General features: G+C 43.3%; 1 protein-coding gene across 1 annotated transcript in view; it reads left to right on the top strand.

Moving 5' to 3' along the window:
- The window catches only part of fhod3a (formin homology 2 domain containing 3a), a gene marked incomplete at its 5' end in the record, with an annotated part of 56562 nt that extends 45734 nt beyond the window's left edge, over nucleotides 1-10828 (top strand). Inside the window, 13 exons of the mRNA XM_079231755.1 lie at nucleotides 477-779; nucleotides 1416-2137; nucleotides 3060-3200; nucleotides 4828-4986; nucleotides 5097-5279; nucleotides 6132-6251; nucleotides 6398-6559; nucleotides 6875-7065; nucleotides 7835-8039; nucleotides 8191-8214; nucleotides 8528-8741; nucleotides 8843-9007; nucleotides 9323-10828. Of these exons, the coding sequence (XP_079087881.1) occupies nucleotides 477-779; nucleotides 1416-2137; nucleotides 3060-3200; nucleotides 4828-4986; nucleotides 5097-5279; nucleotides 6132-6251; nucleotides 6398-6559; nucleotides 6875-7065; nucleotides 7835-8039; nucleotides 8191-8214; nucleotides 8528-8741; nucleotides 8843-9007; nucleotides 9323-9405 (2672 nt within the window). The 3' untranslated portion in view covers nucleotides 9406-10828. The remainder of the gene's footprint in view (nucleotides 1-476; nucleotides 780-1415; nucleotides 2138-3059; nucleotides 3201-4827; nucleotides 4987-5096; nucleotides 5280-6131; nucleotides 6252-6397; nucleotides 6560-6874; nucleotides 7066-7834; nucleotides 8040-8190; nucleotides 8215-8527; nucleotides 8742-8842; nucleotides 9008-9322) is intronic.
- Between the last annotated feature and the right edge of the window lie 1958 nt (nucleotides 10829-12786).

The raw sequence follows: 12786 nt of genomic DNA, 5'->3' as shown, positions 1-12786 counted from the left end.
ACACAGAGAGAGGATATGGGTCAAAAAGGGTCAAATGGGTTTTTGAAAGACCTTTTTGAAAATGTAATTCCAAAACATCTTGTGTAAGAAAAAAAGCCTTGTTTTGGAGCTGAGCGCATGCACGGCCATGAGCTGAGGTACTGTAGCTCACTTCGGAGAGTGTATGAGGCCTTACAGCGGGCGTGTTATTCTAACCCTGCGTGCATCACTGCATGGGCTGTACTGTGGAGTTACGTGTTTGTGTGTGTTTTGACACAAACAGGAACTTAATTCTTCATTTCCTGTCCATATCCTGGTCCTTTAACAACCTGGCTTTTTGTACCTGCTATATTGTTTACATTAGTGTATGGGTGTGTGTTTTAGTTTTTCTTATTAGTGTGGGGCGTCCAATGTGCACGTCACATGTTTCAGACCGTATTTCACTGCATATAGTAATTTTAGAGAATAAAGAAAGACTGTTTTTTTTATTTTGACAGCAGAGGCCGAAGACTCCAGTGCCAGTGTAGAGCCAGAGGAAAAAGAAGCCACTGCTGAAGAGGAGGAGGAACAAAAAGACGAGGAAGTACAGGAGGAAGCAGCAGCAGAAAAGGAAGAGGAAGGCGAAGAGTTTGAGCAAGAACCGGAGAAGGAGAAAGAGGAGGCCGAGGAGGACAGCGGCATCCTAAGCGACAAAGAACGCCAGAATGAAGAAGTGAATGAGAAGGACAACTGCTCGGCCTCCAGCATCTCCTCCGCCAGCAGCACTCTGGAGAGAGAGGAGAGGGCGGGCAATGACAATGGTGGGTAGTTTTGTACTGCAACATCCAAGTTACATGTCTAGTGAATTGAGCTGCCGTTCTCTATTGACATCTATTGTTAAATTATTATTTAAGATAAACTGGATTTTTTTTAAAAACATAACCCCTAATCAAACAGTTTTTCACTTTTTAACACAATTACAGTCAGGTTTAAACTGGCACTGTGGAATATTTATCCACTTGTAATGCTATAGAGCAATGTTTTGATGAGTGGGTGTAATCCTGCTGCCAGTTTACTGGAGCAGACATGGATGTAACACAATCTGTTTTGGTGAGTTAAGTCTTTTGTAGTTTTAAACGTGTTGTTCGACCTGTGTGTCAAGCAAGTCGTATCAATTGGTTATTTAAAAAAATACTACAGTTCCCATAATACAACTCATCATCCTACTTTAGTAGAGACTTCCTGCCTCCTGAACGCCATCTTCTTGAGTTAGCAAAATGTAGGTCTCAAGCCCAAACCCATGGTAGATATCCCTGATTACATGGTCAAAGTTATTATTTAAAATAAAATAAAAGCTCTACCCTGGCTGAAACAGATCAAACTAGGATTGTTGACTATTTAAGTGTTCACTCTTTCTTATATCTCTCTCCTCTTAACCCCATCAACCTCATTCTCAGGCTTTAAGGAGCCAGAGGTGAACGAGCAGTGCGGAAAACTCCTCAACAGCAAGCTGTTCATGCTGGACATGCTGTACTCCCAGAACAAGAAGCCCAGTGATGAGGAGGAGGAGGAGGAAGAGGAGGAGGAAGAGGATGTGGAGAAGGAGAAGGAGAAGGAGAAAGGAGAGGGGGAGGAGGACAAAGAAGCACAGAAGGACACTGATGTCCAACAGGGCGATGACCCGGAAGGCAACCATAAGGCTGACAAATCAGAGCTCCACAGGGCCATCCGACCCTTCGCCGAGCGGTTTGGAGAGTTGATCAAGGACATCGGTTCGGGGCCACCTCTCCCGGATGTCCCGGCCAACGATCCCCCTCCTCCCCCGCCTCCCCCACCCAAAAAGGAATCGGACACGATCTGGGACCAGCTCCTGGCCAGCCCCCGAGAGCTGCGCATCGGGGACATCAACTTCACCGACCTGACGGAGGAAGACGACAAAGACATTCTGGATGCCGTTTTGATGGGAGGATGCAGTGACCACCCGCCCCCGCCACCTCCTCCACCCTGCCTTCCCCGCTTCCCTCCACCCCCACCCATGCTAGGCAGCTGCCCCCCGCCGCCTCCCTTGATTGGGATGATGCCGCGCGCTTCATTTAGCTCCCCAAATCCAGTGCCTCCTCCCCCGGAGCCGCCACTCTTCAATAAGAAGAAGAAGACGATCAGGCTCTTCTGGAGCGAGGTGAGTCAAGATACAACGACCACGTATCAGTCAGGTACAGCTATCATTCATCTAGATTAGAAGATGATAACTGGAGGCAGGGTGTCGCACAACTTCTTTAACTCTTTGAGCCCTAGGGTCAAAAATGGGGACCATTTTATATCAGGTTACAAGGTACAAATCAAGAAAAAAACATGGTTTAAATAAAATAAAAAACATGTTAGGTATCAAATTAAACATACAAATCAGGGGCTACGATAATATATAATCCCCATGTACAACCTCTAAACACAACTCAAACAATAAATAGGATTAGGGGTTAGGGTTAAGGTTAGGACTTAAAGGGCTACAGACTCAATTTACCATTAAACATTTTCTTAATTACAGTAATTGTACTTACCATATCAACCATGACGCCATTTTGACACGTCATTGCAGGATAAACACAGGCGAAATTAATAATATTGATTATGATCCTGTTCCATGTAGGTGGGCCAGGGCCCTGGTGTTGTGCATGCTGGCTCATTGGAATAACTGTGACACTGAATAAAACGGGACCATAATACATTTTGTCAAAATGACTAAATTGATAATTTTCTTCGTCAAAAATGATTGAAAACAACTTAAACGAAATCTCAACTACTTTGCCTTTAGACCTACTGTTTGCTGTTCAGATCATGGTAACTACAGTTTGTAAAGTCATAGCTCCGGGTATCCAGCAAAAGTCACCACAATTACAAAAAAAACGCTAATGATGTTGGCCGCCTTTCCGCTCTGAATTTAAACAAATTCAACTGCAGGCAAAACACAAGTCACAACTCAGCAAAGCAGGACGCAAATGTAATTTGTGGCTGTTTTTGTTGAGAGTCTTTTATTGCAGGTAATGGGAGTGTAACACATGCCTCTCCCTAATTCAGTCAATTTTTGCTCTGTTTGTCATCAGGTGCGTCCGACAGACTCTCAGTACAAGGACGTCAAGCGGAGGGGAGACACGTTCTGGTCCAAACTGGAAACAGTGAAAATAGACACGGCCAAACTGGAACACCTGTTTGAGTCTAAATCAAAGGAAATACCAGTTACAAAGGTAAACAACCAGTGCCTGAACAGGCAGCAGAGAGGTTTGTGACACTGGTTTATAATCTCACTGTGTGATAATTACTTTATGACTTCACTAACTTCCTCCTCACTATTATATTATTCAAAGTATCCAAGGGAAGTGCTGTTAGCTTTTTTGTTCATCTTACCTCACACATGATGGACTGATCAGTGATTGAGAGTTTGGATGCATCTTACAACCTCAGCATTTTCAAAATGAAACGTCATGGCCCTGAGACATCAACGGTGCCCAAAAGTGTTTTTGCTACGGCACCCCACCAGATTAAAAATCTGATATTTTGTGACTGATTAGGGGCAAACACGTTGGCTCTGCTAGCTACAAAGCCCATAAGGGTTGGTGTCTATTATCTCCAGCACATGAAAGTTGTTGGAAGTTTTAAGGGTGAATCGGCGACCCGTTTGTTCTGATCCTGATCACACATGGGAGTTTTGAATCGTTCGTAATTCTCACAAAGCCTCTAAATAAGAAAAGTATGGTCTGCTGAAATGGGGGCCTGAAACCAGGCCTCTCACACTTTGAACTCCTGATCCACTGCTTCAAGACCACAGCTCTTGTTAGAGCCGAACCAGTTTGTAACTCACTTCGGCTCGGCATCTGGTCTGCACATAATGTGACAGTGTGATGGTGGTCTGCAGCTATAGAATCGAAACAGCTCAAGCAAAGCGGTCGGTTAATGAGGAAATCCAGGATTTAGAGGACCACCAGAATATCGAAGCCATCAGAGGTCAGAGCTAACTTTACTGCTATTGTTTCAGCAGATTCTCCAGTTAAGGGTATGCAGTTATCTTACATTACCCATCTGAATGTTAAGTATGTGTTTTAACTACTAAAGGTTAGAGATTGAAAGGTTCAAATACATTTTTCAGGTTTTCACCTACGTGTTTGCTATCATTATATTGTTTTGCTCTTTTTGTTCTCTTGCCATTTTTTTCACCTGTATGATTAATCAGTTTTTTAACATTAACAGAAAAATTATTCCACACACACTATATCAGTATTTGCCATTATCTCTATTGTATGTGTTACACAGTCTATCCATCAACAACAACTATGCTAATGTATTTCTATAAGATACTCAAATATAAATATTAAATATAACAGTTAGATATAGTTATTTTGATCACTAAAAAGTATTGTTTAAAAATAGAGGCAGTCATTGGCATATCATAATAGCATAAAGTATAAGATGCTACTAGAGTTGTACTATAGCCTCCATATGTCGAGTATAACACTTCCTAGCGGCAGTAACCAGCTCTTTCACATAATCTGTTACACTTTCATGTGCTGACATATTACGACTACCTTCCATTTATAGCTTATAATGATCTCAAGGGCTGGTGAGGTCATATGTTCACATGCAGTGAGAACATGATATGTTACTATAGGACAATATTTGTGCAAACACACACTGTATAAACTGAACCGTAACACTATTTCCTCTTCCGACTCACCATATAGTTCCCGCAGCTGCAGTCAGTGTAACCCGAGTGATGATCCTTGTGATCCTCACCCTTGAATTAGACCACACAGACAAAAGAGACGGGGCGAGAGCGGGAGAACCAGCTATGACGCTCTCTGTATTTCTGCGTCCTAGAAAGCAGCAGCAGACGGCAAGCGTCAGGAGATCATCGTCTTGGATTCCAAGAGGAGTAACGCCATCAACATCGGTCTGACGGTGCTGCCTCCTCCTCGCACCATCAAGACGGCCATCCTGAACTTCGACGAGTACGCGCTCAACAAGGAGGGCATAGAGGTGAGAGATGCAGGCGTTGGAGATAAAGGAAGGAAGTGAAACTCATCCTCAAATCCTTTTGTCTTTTATTTGACACCTTATCCCGCTCTGTGTTTGCCTTACCCTCTTAGAAAATCCTGACAATGATCCCCACGGAGGAGGAGAAGCAGAAGATCCAGGAGGCCCAGCTGGCCAACCCCGATGTCCCGCTGGGCTCAGCAGAGCAGTTCCTCCTCACTCTGTCGTCCATCAGCGAGCTCTCTGCGAGACTCCAACTCTGGGCCTTCAAGATGGACTACGAGGCAACAGAGAAGGTGTGTAAAGACGTGGGACAAAAAAAAACTAGAACAATTTGAAAAGGTAGATACTTTATGAGAATGCAGACGAGGGAAGACCAAATCAAACGCACATTTAAAATCATAATGAGAGCGTGAATTGCTTTATCAAAGCAGAAACAGACGTACACATATGACAAAGCCAGCCGTAAAGGTTTGAGAAAATGAGCACAGCATGTGTGCGTGTGTGTGCGTGTGTGTGTGTGTGTGTGTGTCCTCCTGTGCCCGTGTCAGTATCAACATCCTTTTTAGTACAACATCCGCAAAGCATCAACACAGTTACATCATCACAAAGTATGCACGCTTATTAGCGGCACCTCGTCTTCCTCCGGCACACCATGTTTTACTCGGGTGAAGAATGCATCCAGGAGGAGAAGTTCAAAGTAAAAACCTGGAGAATGAAAAACACGCCACCCATCCGTTGTTGTGATGTCGATTTTACTGCTTTCCGCAGGATGCAGTCGTCTTTAATCTTCATGAAAGGCAGGACTCCCGACTGCAGAGCGGTGTTCCCCGATTTAGACTCTGTCGGGACGGTTTGGTTGCGGGAGGCTTAACGGAGGGCAACATAACATGCAGGCACACACACACACACACACACACGCACACGAGAGAAACCCCGCGGCACAAAAACAAACCAACACTGCGTGTAGTCAGAAGCGAAGGCTAACCGAGACAGCAACCTTTACAAGAACTCGTCATGACCTCAAACAAGCGAGACGAGGTGCTTTTATAACTGCGTAGACCAAAGAAACACATGTTTTGGGGCGTTTTTATTGACTCACCTAATGATGTGTGTGCACGTGTGTGTGTGTGTTTTCCTCCGCTCAGGAAGTTGCAGAGCCGCTGCAGGATCTTAAAGAGGGCATGGAACAGCTGGAGAAGAACAAGACACTCCGCTACATCCTCTCCACACTGCTCTCGATGGGAAACTTCCTCAACAGCACCAATGTGAGTCATGACCTCTACAGGTTCACCCCAAATAGTGACAAGCTACTTTTGTAGGAGTAGTTTGTAGCAATTGTAGCAACTTTGTAATAGTAGTCCAGCATTATTCTTTGCTCATGACGTCTTTTGTTGTATGTCCATGTGTCCAGGCTAAAGGCTTCGAGTTGACATATTTGGAGAAGGTTCCAGAGGTGAAGGACACGGTCCATAAGCAGTCTCTGCTGCATCACGCCTGCTCCGTGGTGGTGGAGAACTTCCCTCAGAGCACCGACCTCTACTCCGAGATTGGAGCCATCACGCGATCGGCAAAGGTACGCTCCGCACTCACTCATGGAAAGCGTGAAGACGTGCTATGTTGAATAGCTACGGTGCAAAACATTTTCAAGCTGGTTCAACGTACAAACACAACGGCCCCTGCCGCCATAAAAATGCACTTCACAATGACTAATTTGCCCCCAAAAAATGTGAAGTCAGCTAATTAAGCTGGAACACACTGAAGTTGAATTAACTTAACTTAATGCTAATTGTATATTAGCATTACGCTACTGAGATTTGGTGCATCCACTGAATTCCTGTAAGAAGTTTTTCCAGTGTAGCTGAATGACATTGATTATTTGTATCAACAGGTGGATTTTGACCAGCTGCAGGACAACCTGTGTCAAATGGAGCGGCGCTGCAAAGCCTCATGGGACCACCTGAAGGTAATCGCCAAGCATGAGATGAAGCCCCAGCTCAAGCAGAAGATGTCTGACTTCCTCAAAGACTGCGCTGAGAGGATTATCATCCTCAAGATCGTTCACCGCAGGATCATCAACAGGTAGTTACCCTACCAACAAGCTCTCTCACAGTCTGTTGCAGTTATTGAAACCACAAACTCATGTCGCCTATTTCATGACAAGGTGCACTACACCAGAAGCACATTGGTCTTTGGTGTGCACAACAATTGAGACCAATTTTGTGTCTGATATTGTGTCTGATATTGTAATGAGTATTGAGAATGCACACGTTGCATTTGTTTTCATGGTCTATATTTACAGTCGTGGTACAAATGAAAATGCAAAAGACTCCAGATAATAATGTTTTATATTTGGCACATCAGTGTGCAGCTGGCAGGTGGAAAGAGCTATGTATTTGGTGTTTGTGTGGAAAGTTTGGATGACAAAAATACAATGTTTAGAAGAGTTTATACAGTTTTGAATGATGGGTTTGCTTTTGCAAAAGATGTACGATATCTAAGAAGTCTCAGTCAGAAAATATAGACTGGACTTTATCCCAGTACTCGTCATTCTTTATAGCCAGTAAATATTGTAAAGAATATTTTTTCATGTATTTATTTCTGATTCCTAAAAAGTGAATATCTAAAACTATGTATGTTAAGCAAAATTTCAAGAATCTGTAAGTAGAATAATAATTAAATTAATTGTCAAATTTCTATTAAACTTTGGGTATAAATCTTCAACCGCCTAAAATATACAGTCAATTATGAAAATAGAACTACACCTGGAGAAAATATTTTCCACAAGGACTTTTGAATACTGACAAGAACATTTTATTTTCTCATTCTCCCTCTCCTCGTCTCCTCCCAGGTTCCATTCATTCCTGTTGTTCCTCGGTCATCCGGCCTACAGCGTGAGAGACGTCAGCGTCCACCGGTTCAGTAAAATCCTCAGCGAGTTTGCGCTGGAGTACCGAACCACCCGAGACCGCGTGCTGCAGCAGAAACAGAAACGAGCCGACCATCGCGAACGCAACAAGACCCGCGGAAAGATGATCATAGACGTTAACGCTCCTGTGAGCATCACTCACACACACACTCGCGCCAAGAATCCCTTCCACAAAGAAGCACTCAAACTTTCAACTCTCTTGTTCTTCTCTTTCCAAATTTACCGCCGCTTTCATTCTTCATTTTTTCTTTGACTTTGACTCTTTCTTTTTCCTGTAGTCTGATGATGAAGAGGAGAGTGAGGTATCAATAAGTGCTGAATGTCTGCATATGTGTGTGTGTGTGTGTGTGTGTGTGTGTGTGTGTGTGTGTGTGTGTGTGTGTGTGTGTGTGTGTGTGTGTGTGTGTGTGTGTGTGTGTGTGTGTGTGCATGAAACCACTAACCCTGACTGGACCCCTTTACCTCAAAGTTTTCATTTTCAATAATTTTAACATCTTGAGTGGGAATTGTTATCTTAGTTTACAGGCTGGACGTTTTGCTCGATGCTTCAGCTTCGGCATGTTTTGAGTCAAAATGCAAGCTGCTGTATCCTCATTCTCTGTCTTTCCCCATCAGTGTGGTCGGAATGGCTCCGGCAGCAGTAACGGCGCCCCGGGCGGTGGCGGCGGCCAGGAGGCGGAGCTTCCTCAGGGTTTGGGCCACAGTGAGGACGTTGCGGAGCACGAGCACATGAAAGCCGTGCTGAGAACCACCCTCAGCGGCGGGGACAAGGAGGCCAGCGGGGTGCCGGGGCTTCGGACACGGACAAGATCTCGGCCTGGACGGGGAGGTGAGGGCGACAGGAAGTTCCTAGCGGGGTCAACAGTAAACATAAGAGTCCCTGCACCATAGAGGGTTTCTATGTCCATGCATTCATCGTTTTTTGTTCAGGTCGCAGTATGCCGGCATGGACTCCACCTGCAGAGGACCCTCAGATCGGTGGAGACGACTCTGCAGACGAGATTATGGAGCGTATAGTGAGGTCGGCCACTCAGGGTCCAGGAACCAGAGCCCAGCCCAGAGAGAGGAGGCGGTCTAGGGTCAACCGCAAGTCATGTAAGAGCTCCATGTTTACTTCTGCCCCAAATCCACAGCCGAGCACACTTATTCTGAGCCTGTTTTGCTTTTTTTGTAAGTTCACACTGGAAACATGACAAGACAAAGAATATTCAAAAGATGTATTGTATTTTTTTAACATTTGCTAGTATAGACAAGTAGGCCCATGTTGATGTATTCTATAGTCTACTAGCTCCCCTAGCGATACCATACGAAGCTTAGTTTATAGTACATACTGTATAAGTTATGGAACTGGGACACATCATTACTTTTAGTACAGCTGACCATGTGATCTCTAATCTTGTCTCCTCACAGTGAGGCGGACTCTGAAGAGCGGCCTGACCCCAGAGGAAGCTCTCGCTTTAGGACTTTCCGATTCTCCAGATCCTCAAATGTAGTCTTCCAACCTCCCCCGCCTGTCGTCATTGCCGTGGAAACACAGCCAATCATCGAAGCGACATCTCTGTCTGCCTTTGCCACGCTTTACCAGTCACAAACCCCTTTAGGTTTTTGCCAGCTGCTAATTTTGCCTGATGTGTCTGAGTGATGAAGCTTCAGCCGTGACGTTTTTTTTTCTTTTCTTTTTTTTATGCAACTCAAAGAAAATGTATTCCTGAAGGAAAAGTGGAAGTGAAGAAGGAGAACTGATGTATTTAACTTGGCAAAGAAAAGAATGGATACTTTTTCAAAATCCAAGCATATATTTGAAATGTTGCATTCGTCCAAAGGGGTAATTTTTGCTTGTGAGTTCCTGCAGCTGTGACTTCATTTTTTTTCTTCTTTTTCATTTATTTAAACTGTGAATTTCGGTTGTAAAGATTAACGGGCTGAAGAAGAAGTTTGATTTATGCTCTTCCCGAGAGATCGCCACCAACAAAGAGGCTCACTAGGAATTGTCCTTTTGGAAAAGGCAAATGTTTGCTTCTGCAGATGCACGTTTGACAAGTGACGAGTGTAGTTGTGTGTCGTGGGAACGTGAAAAGATCAATGTGCTGATGTGCCTTTTATTTAAAAGGGACAATATTGTCCCTTTTCTCCATCTTTTCCTCTTGTTTCAGTCACCTCCTACTTCTCAGATGACTCATAAATGTTACATTCACAGGTGTAGTTATATCGAGAGAGACTGTTTGTTACAATTCACTTTTTTATTTTGGCAAAAATATTTATTTGCAAATCTCGGACATCTTGCACCTTACACAACACAGCTGAAACGAACAACTGATTCAAAACTCAGACAAAAGGAAGTATTTATCTCAGAGGAACTGTTTGTAAAGTGTAAAAAGACAAAAAGATAAAGACGTTTTTAAGATTTTAATAATCTATTTTGAAGGACATGCAGAGAATTCTGCATAAAATGTGTAAATGCCCTTATCAGCTGCCAGGTACTAAGTACTGTAGTACTAGTGTGCATGTTTAGTGCGGTTCATGTGTTGTATTATTTTTGTAATTTCTGTAGAAACTTGTATTATAGTCTGAAAGAAAGGGTACAAAAAGGGGCTATTCTGTGAATTGTAATAAAAGATAAATGAAAGATGTGGTCATAGATGAAATGTGCGTTTTCAAAGCACTGCTCCGTGCTGAGAGAGGGGAGCAGTATTTACTTTGAACTCTGTGGTCACATTGTACTTTGTATGAACTTGAAAGGTTTGTGGATAACGTAAGTCTCAGCTGAAACTGTTGCTCCTCTCACAGTACAACAAATACAGGGAAATATTGCTGCATAAATATGATGTGGGGAGCTGAACATTAAGCCACAGTTACATACACTTTCACTTGAAATGCTGTGTAGACACACTGCAATAATAAAAAACAAAAAACATTGAGTGGAAAAAAAAAGCATGTGCATGTCATTCTTCTTCGCTGCTTCCTAGACACACACAAGAACACATCCCCGCCGACCAACCTTTGGATTAAAGAGGGCCTATAAACTGCACAACTGCTTCCCACTTTAAACTTGTGCGGTTCAATGGTGAGTCATTTCGTTCTGTCTGTACCCATGTCCATGGCTAAATCGATGAGTCTGCTTTGGGGGACTGGATCCCCTCCCTGTTGAGTGACGATCACTCTGGAGGAAAAAAAGCTGCAGGGCTACAAACACAAGCTGCTGTCTTGGAAATTGATCCGAGAGGAAAGCTGGGTTTACACTGAACAGGATGATCGAACATGAACTCAAAGGTGCAGCCATATGCAGTCTGCGTGACATTATGTTACTAATACAGGTTTACTGACCATGCTTTAGTTTACATGTAAAGATACTCGGATACACAAACTGCACAATGACAAACTTTAAACCTTTTCATGCCAATATAATGTTGAAACAACATACTGAATGAGTCCAGTGTGACATGTTTATACGCGGAGGTGAAGTGTAAACACTAAATATGGTTTATGTTGAAAATGATATTGAAACAGAGGCTTGTTGTTCATGTTTTTTTTGTGATAGAATCCGTTCAAGTGTCCCTGACAGTCCTGCCTAACCAACACATGATGGAGGTTCTCCCCTCACTGACAAACACTGACCCTCCCATGTATACCGGCAGAGGGAAGGGAACGCGATGCACAGAAGCACTGAACACAGTCTCACATCATAGTAATATTCATATTGGATGATCTGTCTTAGATTCAGTCATCTACTAGGAATGGTTTTTCAGTCAAATCCTAAACTTGTATCTTCTCTTTAGTGTCTCTGTTGGGCAATACCTCAAACGGGGAGCACACAAGCCAGTTGCCCTCCACACTGGCTACCCAGTCCACAGGGTTTTGACATCGTCAAGTATCTCTGAAACACCTAAATGTCACCTTCACCATGTCATTACTGTAAGCTAGTTAAAATAATAATAATGAAAACTCTGTATTTATTTGTGTATTGTATTTTTCTTAATATATTATTCATCCAAATACGACTAAAATGAAAGCAAAGGATGAAGGGAACTTATTGTAAAGGACCTATTTGTAATACTGCCTCCTAACCAGCAGGCGGCGATACGCGCTGCCATTAAAGCCAGAGAGCCCCATAAACTGTTGGAACAACACATCTCATGTACACTTCAGTGCTTAGTGTGCCACGTCGATCTTTGTCGCGTGGGGAGACGAAGCAGAAGTGTGACTGCTGCGGGGGACGACCATGAGAGGGTTGTGCACAGTAACTCTGTAACCACTGTAATAGCAGCTGTGTTTACATCGTCTCGACGGTGTCCGCTGAGGGTCATAAAGACAATAAATACGGCTTTAACTGGTAGCTCATTCGAAACCTTTCCAAAAGAGACAGAACAGACCAAAGAGTAGATTATATGTATTTGTTAAGAAACAGTAGACGGCAGAGAAACCCAGCTGCTGTCTGTAGCCGCTTTCATATATTGGTTTTATTAATATTTATTGTTGGGACAAACTCATAAAACACTGAATCGGTGAGATAGGAAAAAAACATCCTAAACTAAAGAAGTTGCTGTGCTTTGTGTCATTAACCAGCCCATTGGAAACACATTTATTAGACTAACGCAACCTAGTGACTAGATTGCGTTAGTCTAATAAATCTCTCTCTCTCTCTGTCTCTCTGTCTGTCTCTCTCTCTCTCTCTCTCTCTCTCTCTCTCTCTCTCTCTCTCTCTCTCTCTCTCTCTCTCTCTCAATTCCGTTTCCAATCTCCATTACCGACGTGTTCACATATCGCAGAGACGGGTTGTGTAAGGTTTACAACTCATAGCTGTACAACAGATCACTGACAAATGAACTAAACATAACTCTATATGAATCAAATAAATATATACAGTAAATTTGACA

This window comes from Taurulus bubalis (genome assembly GCF_910589615.1).
Source record: "Taurulus bubalis genome assembly, chromosome: 16".
NCBI lineage: Eukaryota > Metazoa > Chordata > Actinopteri > Perciformes > Cottidae > Taurulus > Taurulus bubalis.
This window is presented reverse-complemented; position numbering and strand designations above follow the sequence as displayed.